Raw genomic sequence first — 12947 nt, 5'->3', positions numbered from 1 at the left:
TACTCTGTCTCGGTTATTATTCCTATTGATGCTGGAAGTATTAAACAGAAATATTAGACATGGGGGATAAAAGGCATAGAGATTTTTAAAAGGGAAGAATATAAATTACAGGCATTTGCAGATGATTTGGTTTTTATTTTAGAAGGACCACAAGAAACAGGGCAAAAACTGTTAAAGAGAATAGAAGAGTATGGCGAAGTAGCAGGTCTGAAAATAAACAAAGAAAAACTAAGATTTTAGTGAAGAATATCACAGAAAAATAAAAGAATTAATGAAAGAACTAGATATTCAGATTACAAAGAAAATTAAATATTTGGGAATACAGTTAACAGCAGGATGAGTAACGATCAAGGAAGATAATTATTATAAGATGATACAACAAATTAAGGTAGATTTGGAAAAAAAGAAAAGTTTCCAACTATCATTAATAGGAAGAACAGCTATAATATAACTTCAGATCGTGCAGAATGCATCTGCAAGAGCAATCATGGGCTTCCCTAGGTATGCCCATGTTACACCAACACTCCACAGTCTGCATTGGTTGCCGATCAGTTTCCAGTCACAATTCAAAGTGTTGGTTATGACCTTTAAAGCCCTTCATGGCACCGGACCAAAATTTCTGCGAGACAGCCTTCTGCCGGTTAGGTCCCACAGAGTTGGCCTTCTCAGAGTCCTGTCGACTAAACAATGTCGGTTGGTGGGACCCAGGGGAAGAGCCTTCTCTGTGGCAGCCCCGACCCTCTGGAACCAGCTCCCCCCAGAGATTAGGACTGCCCCCACCCTCCTTGCCTTTTGTAAACTTCTTAAAACCCACCTCTGCCATCAGGCATGGGGGAATTGAGACATCTCCCTTTGCCTATGTAGTTTTATGTATGGTATGTTTGTGTGTATGCTTTTTATATAATGGGGTTTTTAGATTATTAATGCAAAATAGTTATTTTATACTTTAATATTAGATTTGCTATTGTATATTGTTTTATACTTTAATATTAGATTTGCTATTGTATATTGTTTTATCACTGCTGTGAGCCGCCCCAAGTCTGCGGAGAGGGGCAGCATAAAAATCTAATTAATAATAATAATAATAATAATAATAATAATAATAATAATAATAGTAATAGTAATAGTAATAGTAATAGTAATAGTAATAGTAATAATATTATTATTATTATTATTAATAATAATAATAATAATAATTAAGGTGCATATATTATCAAGGTTATTATATTTGTTTCAAAAAATTCCAATAAGATTGGGAAAAATATTTTGAAGATCTTAATACAATAATAATAAAATATATTTGGCAAGGGGGAAAAGTAAGAATTAACTTAAAAATACTACTGGAAGCAAGAACTACAGGAGGTTTTGGATTATTAAATTGGAAACCCTATTATTAGGCAGCAGTGTTAGCATGGATGAAAAAATGGATTGTATTGGACCAGAATATCTCCGAGACCGCCTTCTGCCGCACGAATCCCAGCGACCGATTAGGTCCCACAGAGTGGGTCTTCTCCGGGTCCCGTCAACTAAACAGAGTGGGTCTTCTCCGGGTCCCGTCAATGTCGGTTGGCGGGCCCCAGGGAAAGAGCCTTCTCTGTGGCGGCCCTGACTCTCTGGAACCAACTCCCCCCAGAGATTAGAACTGCCCCTACTCTCCTTGCCTTTCGTAAGCTCCTTAAAACCCACCTTTGTTGTCAGGCATGGGGGAACTGAGACATCTCCCCCGGGTATATACAATTTATGCAAGGTATGTTTGTATGTGTGTTTGCTTAGTAAATGGGGTTTTAAAATATTTTAAACTATAATTTAGATTTGTCATGAATTGTTGTATTCTGTTGTGAGCCGCCCCGAGTCAGCGGAGAGGGGCGGTATACAAATCTAAATAATAAATAAATAATAAATAAATAAATAAATACAAGACTATTGGCACTGGAGGGACATGATTTGCAATTGGATCGGCATGCCTTCTTATGGTACAGTGATACCTCGTCTTACAAACGCCTCGTCATACAAATTTTTCGAGATACAAACACGGGGTTTAAGATTTTTTTGCCTCTTCTTACAAACTATTTTTACCTTACAAACCCACCGACACCACTGGGATGCCCCACCTCTGGACTTCCGTTGCCAGCAAAGCACCCGTTTTTGCACTGCTGGGATTCCCCAGAGGCTCCCCTCCATGGGAAACCCCACCTCCATACTTCCGTGTTTTTATGATGCTGCAGGGGAATCCCAGCAGGGGAATCCCAGGAGCGCAAAACGGGTGCTTCGCTGGCAACGGAAGTCTGGAGGTGGGGTTTCCCAGCAAGGGGAGGCTCAGGGGAATCCCAGCAGCGCAAAAACGGGCACTTTGGCTGGCAAAAGGGGTGAATTTTGGGCTTCCATGCATTAATCACTTTTCCATTGATTCCTATGGGAAACATTGTTTCGTCTTACAAACTTTTCACTTTAAGAACCTCGTCCCGGAACCAATTAAGTTTGTAAGACAAGGTATAACTGTACATGGTTATTTTCAAAGATATTATACAGTAATACCTCATCTTACGAACTTAATTGGTTCCCGGGGGAGGTTCGTAAGGTGAAAAGTTCATAAGACGAAACATTGTTTCCCATGGGAAACAATGTAAAATGAATTAATGCGTGCAATGAAAAAAAAAACGCAAAAAACCCGCCGCCACCTGGCTGTGACCTTTTGAAACAGCCAGGCGCTTCTCAGCGTTCTCCCAATGCCGAACCCGGAAGTTTGGCAAACGTTTGGGTTCAGGTGGCCGCTGAGAAGCCTCGCCACCCGGCTGTCACCTTTTGAAACAGCCAGGGGGCTTCTCGGCGGCCTCCCAAACGCCGAACCCGGAAGTTCGGGTTTGGTGTTTGAGTTCAGGAGGACGCTGAGAAGCCCCCCGGCTGTTTCAAAAGGTGACAGCCGGGCGGCGGGGCTTCTCGGCGGCCTCCCAAACCTGAACCTTTGCCAAACTTCTGGGTTCGGCATTCGGGAGGCCGCCGAGAAGCCCCGCCGCCCGGCTGTCACCTTTTGAAACAGCCGGGGGGCTTCTCGGCGGCCTCCTGAATGCTGAACCCGGAAGTTCGGGTTTGGCGTTTGGGTTCAGGAGGACACTGAGAAGCCCCCCGGCTGTTTCAAAAGGTGACACCCGGGCGGCGGGGCTTCTCGGCGGCCTCCCAAACCTGAACTTTTGCCAAACTTCTGGGTTCGGCATTCGGGAGGCCGCCAAGAAGCCCCGCCGCCCGGCTGTCATCTTTTGAAACAGCCGGGGGGCTTCTTGGCGAGCTCCCTAACACCGAACCCGGAAGTTCGGGTTTGGCGTTCGGGTTCAGGAGGACACCGAGAAGCCCCCCCGGCTGTTTCAAAAAGCAACAGCCGGGCGGCAGGGTTTCTTGGCGGCGGCAGCGGTTCGTAAGAAGAGGCAAAAATTTCCAAACCCCGGATTCGTATCTTGGGTTGTTCGTATGGCGAGGGGTTTGCATCATGAGGTACCACTGTATAAGAAATGCCTTATTTGTAGTATAAAGGAAATTAGGGAATAACAGTATTTAAAGATACCAGTTTGGCTTTTGATGATGGAAGTACTTATGTATCCATTATTAACATGGGAAATATTGTTAGATATAAAGATGTTTTGACTTAAAAGGAGGAGCTCAAAACTAAATACAAATTAGAAAAATGAGCACCACAGGTGTCCTGCACTCCATGAGAAGCCCCGAAGCCCAGCTGCTTGGGTATCCAGAACTGGACCAGAACCAGGTCAGAACCACCCTGGAGAGAGGCACTTGTCAGTGGTCTGGAGGGACTTGCAGAACTGGAGGGGTGGTTAAAGTGTTGAAGCTGGATGAGTGCTTAGCCGATTTAAAGATAAAAAGAGATTTAAAAGGAGACTAATAGATATCCCAGAATGGAGCAAGCGGCTATCTAGTGATTTGAAATACCATAGAGAGAGTTAAATGAAGTGTTTAAAAGCCCAAGAAGTTTCAGGATGGTTTTATAATTGGACTTGGTGGAAGTTAAAAAAACTGAAAAAGAATAAAGAAGTTGAAGAAAATATCCCATATGTGATTTTAAATGTTTTGGAGCATTTTGAGAAATAATTGGTGTATTGTATTGGAAATCCAGTAATGCCATCTGCTGGTTGCAGGAAATATTACAACGATTTATAGAAAGATAGAGAAAAAGAAAAACTGGTTGACAGCTTCCCCTTCTTTAATCCCGCCGCTTTTGCAACGAGGCAGCCTCTTCTTCTGTCTTGTGTCTGGCAGATCAATCATGTTCAGCAGTAGCAGCCGCCATGCAGCAGGAGGAGTGGCAGCGGCAGTGGTGTTGGCACCAACAGCAGCAGCAGCGCCCCTCTAGCCCTTCGCTGTAGCAGTGGGGGCAAAGTGTGGGCTGCAGCGACAGGAAGAGGAAGAGAAGGAGGCGGAAGCAGTTGCCTCTCCAGCACCTCCAACGCGGAGCTTTCCAGTCCAGGACCAAGGCGCGCCAAGAGGCTCAAGTTTCTCTCCCGCTCCTCCTCATGCCTTCTTCCCACACCTGTATACATGCTGCCACGCTCATCCAAGTGGCCAACTTGTTATCTCCCTTTTCGCTGTGCAGGGCACTGTAAGAGAGCGCATCCTACTACTCCCCTCATGCTTGGGGCCTGAGAGGGCAGGAGCAGAAGGTGGAGTGGAAGGCGGAGCGGAAGGCAGAACCGAGGGCATCCACTCTGGCTTTGCCTTCCTTCTGACCATCCCACCGCCCCCCAGCCGCCAAATAATGGGGAGGGAAAGCGGATGGAATGGAGTAAATGGCCTCCGCTTATAGCCCCGCTCAGGCCCGCTCACCCTCTTTTGGGAGGGGAGGTGCATCTCATACTCTGAAAAATATGGTATATTTGATTATCCATATACTAACTGCAGCTAGAATTGTATTTGCACAAAATTGGAAATGCAAAGGGATCCCTATAGAGGAGAATGTGGTTAGGAAAAAATTAGAATGTGCAGAAATGAATTGGTTAACACTGGCAATTAAAGAGAAAGAACAAACTGAATATTATATTATATGGGAGTTATTTTATTAATGGTTAGACAATAAATATAAAAGTTAGAAATAAAAGTACAGTAGATGAGTGAAACAGAAAATGTATTAATAGAGTTAATATAATCAATAGAGTTAAATAAACTAAGAAAAGTATTGTTATAGTATTAGATATTTGATGTATTGGTATTAAACTAAGAGTAGACTAAATAATGAATATGGCTGTACACACTTCAGCAGAACATTTGAACCCAGACAAAAATGGATTGTTTATATAAAATAAAATTTCAAAATAAGAAGAAAAAAGTTATTTGAGTCATGTCTATGGATGGAATTGAAAGGATGAGCCTCAAGAAGTTATAGCATCCTAAATCTGTAGACTTCCCCATTGGCTAATCTAGTTTAAGCTTCTGAGTTATTTCAGCATCATACAAAAAGCAAGATTGCAGTATATCGTAAACCCCTTCAATCATGGCTACCCCTCTATCAGTACTATTGATTTAAGGTGCAACTATGATGTATTTTAGTTCATTTCTAAGATGATCTATCAGAACATTTCTCCTGGTTGACACATTCTCTTTTGTGAACCCAACTCTCCCTTATGAACCCAACTTGCTTTTTTGCCAAGTCTTCATTTTCTAATAAATAATATCTAATAAATCTAATAAATAATAATAATAATCTTGTTTTAGGTGATGTAGTTCTAAGCTTTCTAGACCTAGGATTGATAGTCTGCTTTCGTAGGGTATTCTGTCCTAAAAATCCTCTCCTGTCCTTGTAATCCCATCAACTGGAGCTGAAGGTGTTTTGGTGAATAGGTTGGCCCAGTCTTTCTTAATAGGCACAAAATATCCATATCTAAAGACTTCGGGCACCTGCTGGAGGCTGTTTCACTATGCAGAAAGACTGGGGGCTTTCTGCCTCCATTTTTCCTTTGGGGAAATAATAATATTCTGTGTCTTTTAATATTCCTCAAATAATATTATTGGGAGGGGACTTCCTATAGTATCTTAATATTTATACATGTGATTACCACCTATTAAATGTAATCATCGTTTTAAATCTATTAACATAGGTACTTTTATTAGAACCTCAACAATCACACATTTTTTATTTAACGACTCCTAGGAACTCACTAGACTTGTTACACAAAATATCCACAAACACTACTTATATGAGACAACTGGCGTTGTTGAAACAATGAAAAACAAAATCTGGAAGAGAGGGTGGATTCTCTTGTTAGAAGCTGATAAACAGAGACTGGCTTCCGGTCGGGTTGCTAGGCTGGTACAGGGCACCTCCCTGAATGTTGGCACCGCGTGTCTTCAGGGCCCGGAGAGGCTTACCAGGTAGCCTGCTAAATGTTTACAAAACGAACAGATCGAGATTGCAATTTGAAAACTCCCCCCTGATTAAGAAATGATGCAGAAAGCTCGAAGGCCGAACCCCGCAATCCTAAAAACAGAGACAGCTAAAATGAAAACCCCGGCAGCACAGATTGACAGCCTCAATCCCGGAAGATCATTTGCGCATGCTCCTCATCTCCAGCTCCCCTCGTTTTGCTCGCTCATCCCCACCCACCCCGACGCTGCTTAGCTTGGGCCTCGCGCTCCCTCTCCCACCTCGAGGCCGCGCCCCAAGCCCGAGCTCCGCCCTTCCTGCTTGACTGAGGGGCGGAGACGGTGGCTGGGCCTTGGCGGCTGCTGCTCCTCTTCCGTCTCCCAGTGAACGATTTGCCGAGTCTCCGGGGCTGCTTCCTTTTTTTCTTTTTTTTAATTTTTATTTTTTTCCTCGTGGGCTGACCGGAGAAGAGCTAAGATGGCGGATCTGGAGGACCAGCTCTCCGATGAGGAGAAGGTAACAGGACGCCCCCGCCGCAGCAGGAGAAGGGAGGAGGAGGAAGCGGTAGCGGTTTCTTTCTCCCCCTCCCGGGGACGAGGAAGGAAGAAAATTAAGCAAGCGGGTGTGGAGCAGGCTCGAGCGGTCAAGCCCGATTCTTCCAGCGGGGAAAGAGGTTGCTTTTCTTCTGCCTGAGGCCTGTTTTTACTCGCTGCCCTCTCCGCTCCTTGTACGGTCCGGCGGCTGAAAATAGGTTGAAGGCTCCGGGCTGGGGCTGAAGCAAAGCGGGCGCGGCGGATCCGGTGTCTGCACCCCGCCTTCTTCGCCTCTCCCTGGATCTGCCTTCCCTCTTTTGATCCGGTGGATAGAAAGGGGCTCGTCCTGACCAAGCCTCTCTCCTCCGTCGGGCCCTGGCCCTGGATCTGGTCCCGACGTCTGTCGTGTCGCTGGAACGGTTCAGGGCAATTTCCTGGTGGTTGGCATAGCCCCACTTCACTTGATTTAATGGTGGCCCGCAGTCTTGTTCACGTGGCATGAAGTGATTTCTAAAAGATGCCTTGGGTGGACACTTGTGTTTTTTTTAATGCCCCTGACTTCTCTGACCTCTAACCCTTGACTCAGAAGATTATTTTGCAGATGTTGCAATGTTCTGCTTGGAAGGGGCTCCCGGGCTGCTTCTATTTGGGGTCTTCCAGGGGCAGTTTGTTAATCTGGTGCTGAGAGTAGTTCTGACTGGTTAAAGGATAATTTCTTCTTTCTAGGAGTCTTAAAAGTTTGCATGCCTTTACTCAGATCCAGGCTAGAAATGCCTCACTTAGTGTTTCAATGCATATAGCAAAGAATGTGGCCTGCCTGCATTTGCTTTTGATCAATCAATCAGTTATTATTTACAAGGATGGCTTATATGTAGCATGATGTTAGTAATTATTAGTTATACATTATTACTAATAAATCCTTGTTTGTTGCCAAGTATATTTTTAAGCCATCTTTCTGGCTCCTTTTCTTTATGATACTGTTTATAACACAGCTGTCACATCCCTACACTGCTATTTATGTATAGGTGTAAATTATATTAAGATAGATTTTTAAGATGTGTGAGATTATTTTTCTTGATTTTACTCATTTAATAGCTGTTAAATATAAGTCTAATCATTTATGTATTATTTAATATTTGCCCTTAAATTTGATATACTGGTATGAAAAGGAAGTCATTTGCCTTTAATTAACCAAACTTAGCTTAAGAACATCTTGCAGAATTTTGATTTGATCAATTTTAGATTCATGCAAGTTGATAAGGAGAGTTATTTGTGTTAATCGTGATTTGTTCAATAAAACATAATTGCATGAGTCCAAACTACATATTTTAATGTTGGCAATTGTAGATTTAATAATCCAATTGGCCATAATAGGATCAGATCAAAATTTTGCAAGATGGTCTTTAGCTTGATTTAGTTAATTGAAAGAAAATAACTTCCTTTTCATGCCTCTGTTATTCAATTAATGAACAAATATAAAAGAATACAGGAATAATTGAATTGATTTATATTAATTCAATAAAAAGCTTAGTTTATATTAAGCTAACTGGAAAAGGGGTCTCCAACCTTTTGGACCTTAGGGACCACTAAATTCATAATTTAAAATCCATGGGAAGGGAGGCTCCGCTGCCTTTCGAGCCTACCTGTCTGCTTCTGCCAGTGAGGCCCGAGAAAAAGTGCCTGGTTCAGGCACACAGCCTGGAAACCTCTTTTGTGTTGCTTCTCTCGAGAAGCTTGGTCATTCTGAATGAAGGAAAATGAAGATGGACACACTGACGGTGGCTTACTGATGTTGGTGGAAAAGTCAGTCATATTCCAGAACTGTGACTGTAGTCCTTTCTCTCCCCTTTCCTTTCCCTCCCTCTCTTTCATTTCCTTTCCCCTTTTCCTTCCTTCCTTTCCTGCTTTTCCTTTCCTTTCCCCCCCTCCACCTCTCTCCTCCCCTTCTTTCCTGCCCTTCCATTCCCCCCTTCCCTTCCTTTTCCTGCACCCAGATGAGGAGCTGCTCCTCGTCTCCTGCCATTTGGGACTTGGAGTGGTGAACCGCGTCCAGAAAGCACTACAACAGAGAGAAGCAGCCGGAGTGAACCCTAGCGTTGCTGTCCATTGCAGACGTTAGATCGAGGAGTCCCGGCAAAGTTTCTTGTAACACTTCATTGAGCGCTCCTTGAGAGATAAGAGTTTGCAGGGAGCAGTTCTATCCTGTTTGCAATGGACAGCAAAGTTAAGCTTCACCCCAGGTGCTGCTCTCCACTAACAGGTAGCCAAGCTAATTGCCTGAAGGACCCCAGCCTGTCCCTGGAGTCAAAGCGTTGAAGCACGAATGGCATAGGAATTTTGGCCTGGCTCTTTGAGGGAAATATAAAGATTTCTCTGTGGACCACCAAAATTTTCTTGCGGAGCTCCAGTGGTCTGTGGACCATCACTTGGTGGCTACTGATTTTGTTTCTAGGATAGCTGTATTTAGTTATTTCAGTAGGAACCATAGATTCTTGAGTTCAAATTAATCTATATAGTGCTAAAACTTTCATTCCCATAGCCTTTAACTGGAAGAAACAGTGCATCGTAGAGCAATAATTTTTGAACCAGGGTACTTCAGATAAATTAATTTACAGAATATGTTCAAAATATGTAACCCATAATTCTTGGAATTGAAATTTGGCAACTTTTATAAAACATAAAATATATCATAAACAATTTATTCCCTAATACAAAACACCATAAAATATTTTCCATGCTAACATTTGACTGCCATCTAGTTCAACATGGGCTATTTTCAAGGTAGATATAGCTCTGAATGTATCCCAACTTTTCCAATGAAAGCAGTAAATTAGAAGCTCAGTCACTTGATGACATTGAGGAATCTAATAAGGAAATATCTGAAATGATGACTCAAAGATATCTAGTATATGACTTAAAGTCTTATTTCTATAATCTTTAATTACATAAAACAGGGTCAACAATTGTTTCAAGGAACCTCAAATTGACTAATTTATGGAATATTTAGGTTTTTGGAAATATTTGGAATATTTCCAAAAAACAAGACTTATGAATTCTGAGGAAATTAAATAGAGGAAGTTGTGGCTTTTTTAGCTGCTGGGCTTCCGCTGTGGTCTCATGATCCTCATTTTCAATATTCCTGATAGTTTCTCAGCCATTCTGACAATCCTTCACTCCCTCCCTCACCCTGTAGGTTGAAAATCCTATGTATCCTTACAGTCTGCATTACCATCCCGACCCATGCTACTCTTGAGCTGCCTTTCTCAATCCCTACAATACCTTTTGCATACTTCCATGCATCCTCACTCCCTTTGCAAGACTTCCTGACCCAACCTGACTCCCTATGCTTCATCCCTAACTCAAATAGCATCTCCCCAGCACTTTCCCACTTACCGCTCACCTGTATGCCTTATCAAATATGTGTGACTTATCTCATTGCAAACCCATGCACACTTCTCAACCTTTACATTTAGCTGCCTGCTAGTCTTGGAATTGCAACTTCCTGTTGGCTTCCCAGTGACTCCTTGCAAGCTTCCACAAGCACAGTAAATGGGGAAATGGTAGGAATTTGAGAGGAAAGGAAGGATGGAGGAAAGAAGGAACAGTGCAGAAGGAATAAAGGAAGAAGGAAAGAGGGAGAATTATAGGAAGAAGAAAGGGACACGGTAGAAGGGAGGGGGAGGGAGGAACATTTCTGCTGCTCCTTGCCAGCTTTGGTATGTATGTATGTATGTATGTATGTATGTATGTATGTATGTATGAATAACATATTTTTGCTGATAATGAAAAGGAAGGGAGACCAGTATAAATCTATTTCAAGCTATTTTGGTCTCATCAGCTTGCCATACCCTTACTGTGATTTGAACCTGGGGAGTCTGCCTGTAAGGCAATAGCTGTAACCTCTAGACCACAGGTTCTCCTCATCTCAACTTGTACCAAGGAAGAGTTATATGTTCCTTCCCCCCCCCCCCCCCGTCAAATCATCCTGGTATACCCAAATATGGGAGGGAGCATACTGCTTCCTTTTTTCCTCTCAGCTCCTCCAGGGGCCATATCCAAGGCAGTTAAATTTTGATAGCCAATAAACTATATTCTATATGTGTAACGTATTTTTGCTGATAATGAAAAGGAAGGCAGACTAGTAGATATTATGAGTGGTGGGACCTTGTGCTTCCACATGAATCTCCACCTGCCAGCGCAGCGGAAGAGGCAGGCGCTTGTGCAAAATGGAGCTGCATGCACCTGCCTGCTACATAGAACTACCCCTCTTTGCAACAGACGGCCAAGCCAGAAAGGTTGGGGACCATTGACCCAATGGATCAACTGTTCTCCACTAAATTTATTTAGAGTCTTCAGAGAAGGGCAGCATACAAATCTAAATAATAATAATAATAATAATAATAATAATAATAATAGTAATAGATTGCACAGACTGACTACAAGCATAGACATGATGCTGTGGCACAGATGATCCACTGGAACTTGTGCCGGAACTACCATTTACCAGTGGCAAAGAACTGATGGGATCATAAGCCCAAAAAAGTGGTCGAAAATGAGCAAGCAAAACTACTGTGGGACTTCCGACTTCAGACTGACCAAATTCTGAAGCATAACATACCAGACATTCTGATTGTGGAAAAAAAGAAAGTATGGATCATCGACATCGCAATCCCAGAAGACAGCAGAATTGAGGAGAAGCAGCTAGAGAAATTAGTGAAATACAAAGATCTAAAAATCGAGCTGCAACAACTCTGGCATAAGCCAGTGAAAGTGGTCCCAGTTGTACTTGGCCCGCTGGGCACAGTGCCAAACGATCTCAGTGGACATTTGAAAACCATCGGAATTGACAAAATCTCCATCTGTCAATTGCAAAAGACCGCTTTACTGGGATCGGCAAACATAATTCGCTGCTACATCACGCAGTCCTAGGTGCTTGAGAAGCGCCCGACTGGTGATGAAATACAAAATCCAGCATAGTGATCTTGTTTGCTGTGTTGTATTGACATAATAATAATAATAATAATAATAATAATAATAATAATAATAATAATAATAATAATAATAATAAAAATTGCCTTACACGTATGTTTATTTAGGTTGAAATTTTTAATAACACAGTATATATTACACAGCCATCCTCTGGAAGAATATAGTTTATTGCACTGGGAAGCCAACAGGAAGTTGCAATTCCAAGACCAGCAGGCAGCTAAGTGTAAAGGTTGAGAAGTTTGCATGGGTTTGCAACAAGATATGTCACACATATTTGATCTGAAAACTAGGTTCTTAGTGTATTCCCCAGAGGTCTCTGTTCTAGAATACAAAAATCATAAGAATTGATCACTTAAGCAATAATTTCTTCATTGTAATAATGTTTAAAGGTTAAAAGGTTATGAAGTTATGAATTATAAATATTGAGTATAAAATTAATGTTTTAATTGAAAATGGAATACAGTGATCCCCTGATTATTGCGAGGGTTCCGTTCCAGGACCCCTCGCAACGAGCGGGTTTTCGCGAAGTAGCGCTGTGGAAGTAAAAACACCATCTGCGCATGCGCGCCCTTTTTTCATAGCCGCACATGCGCAGACGGTGGGGTTTGCGTGTGGGCGGCAGGGAAGACCCCAGGAAGGTTCCTTCTGCCGCCGAGCAGCTGATCTGCTCGGTAGCGCAGCAGCAGCAAGGAGCGGAAGATGGGGTTTCCCAAAGGCGAACTTCACCCGGGGGTGGAAAGCAGACGTCGGCCTCTTCCTGATTTTTCCTTTCCCCCACACCCCGGGCTTTGGGAGAGGGAGGGGCGGGGTGGGAGGGAAGGCGCCCCCCCACCTCAACTTCGCCAGAAGAAGCCGGGCGACAGGGATAAACCGGGGGGAGACACCCCCCCCCAGGCGAGAGAGAGATCGCGATATCTCGGGGTGAGCCCTTGCAAAAAAGAAGAAGGCGCAAACGGGGAGGGAGGGAATGGAGGGGGGGTCCTTCTAGCCTGCCCCCTCCCCCGCCGGCTTCCTCGCTGCCGCCTCTCCCTTCAGCTCATGATTAAAAAGAAGCTTGGGAA

At 43.3% G+C, this 12947-nt stretch overlaps 1 protein-coding gene across 2 annotated transcripts in view; it reads left to right on the top strand.

Moving 5' to 3' along the window:
• The first annotated feature begins 6607 nt into the window (after positions 1 to 6607).
• CAPZA2 (capping actin protein of muscle Z-line subunit alpha 2) overlaps positions 6608 to 12947 on the top strand; it is a 28204-nt gene continuing 21864 nt past the window's right edge. The window contains exon 1 of one of the 2 annotated variants that reach the window (XM_070755466.1): positions 6608 to 6880. In XM_070755466.1, coding sequence (XP_070611567.1) covers positions 6842 to 6880 — 39 coding nt within the window. In that variant the 5' untranslated portion in view covers positions 6608 to 6841. The remainder of the gene's footprint in view (positions 6881 to 12947) is intronic. The other variant, XM_070755467.1, reaches the window with a different exon arrangement.

The sequence above is a fragment of the Erythrolamprus reginae genome, chromosome 6 (genome assembly GCF_031021105.1).
Source record: "Erythrolamprus reginae isolate rEryReg1 chromosome 6, rEryReg1.hap1, whole genome shotgun sequence".
Taxonomy (NCBI): domain Eukaryota; kingdom Metazoa; phylum Chordata; class Lepidosauria; order Squamata; family Dipsadidae; genus Erythrolamprus; species Erythrolamprus reginae.
The sequence above is the reverse complement of the archived record's forward strand: the minus strand, read 5'-3'. Positions and strand labels throughout refer to the sequence as shown.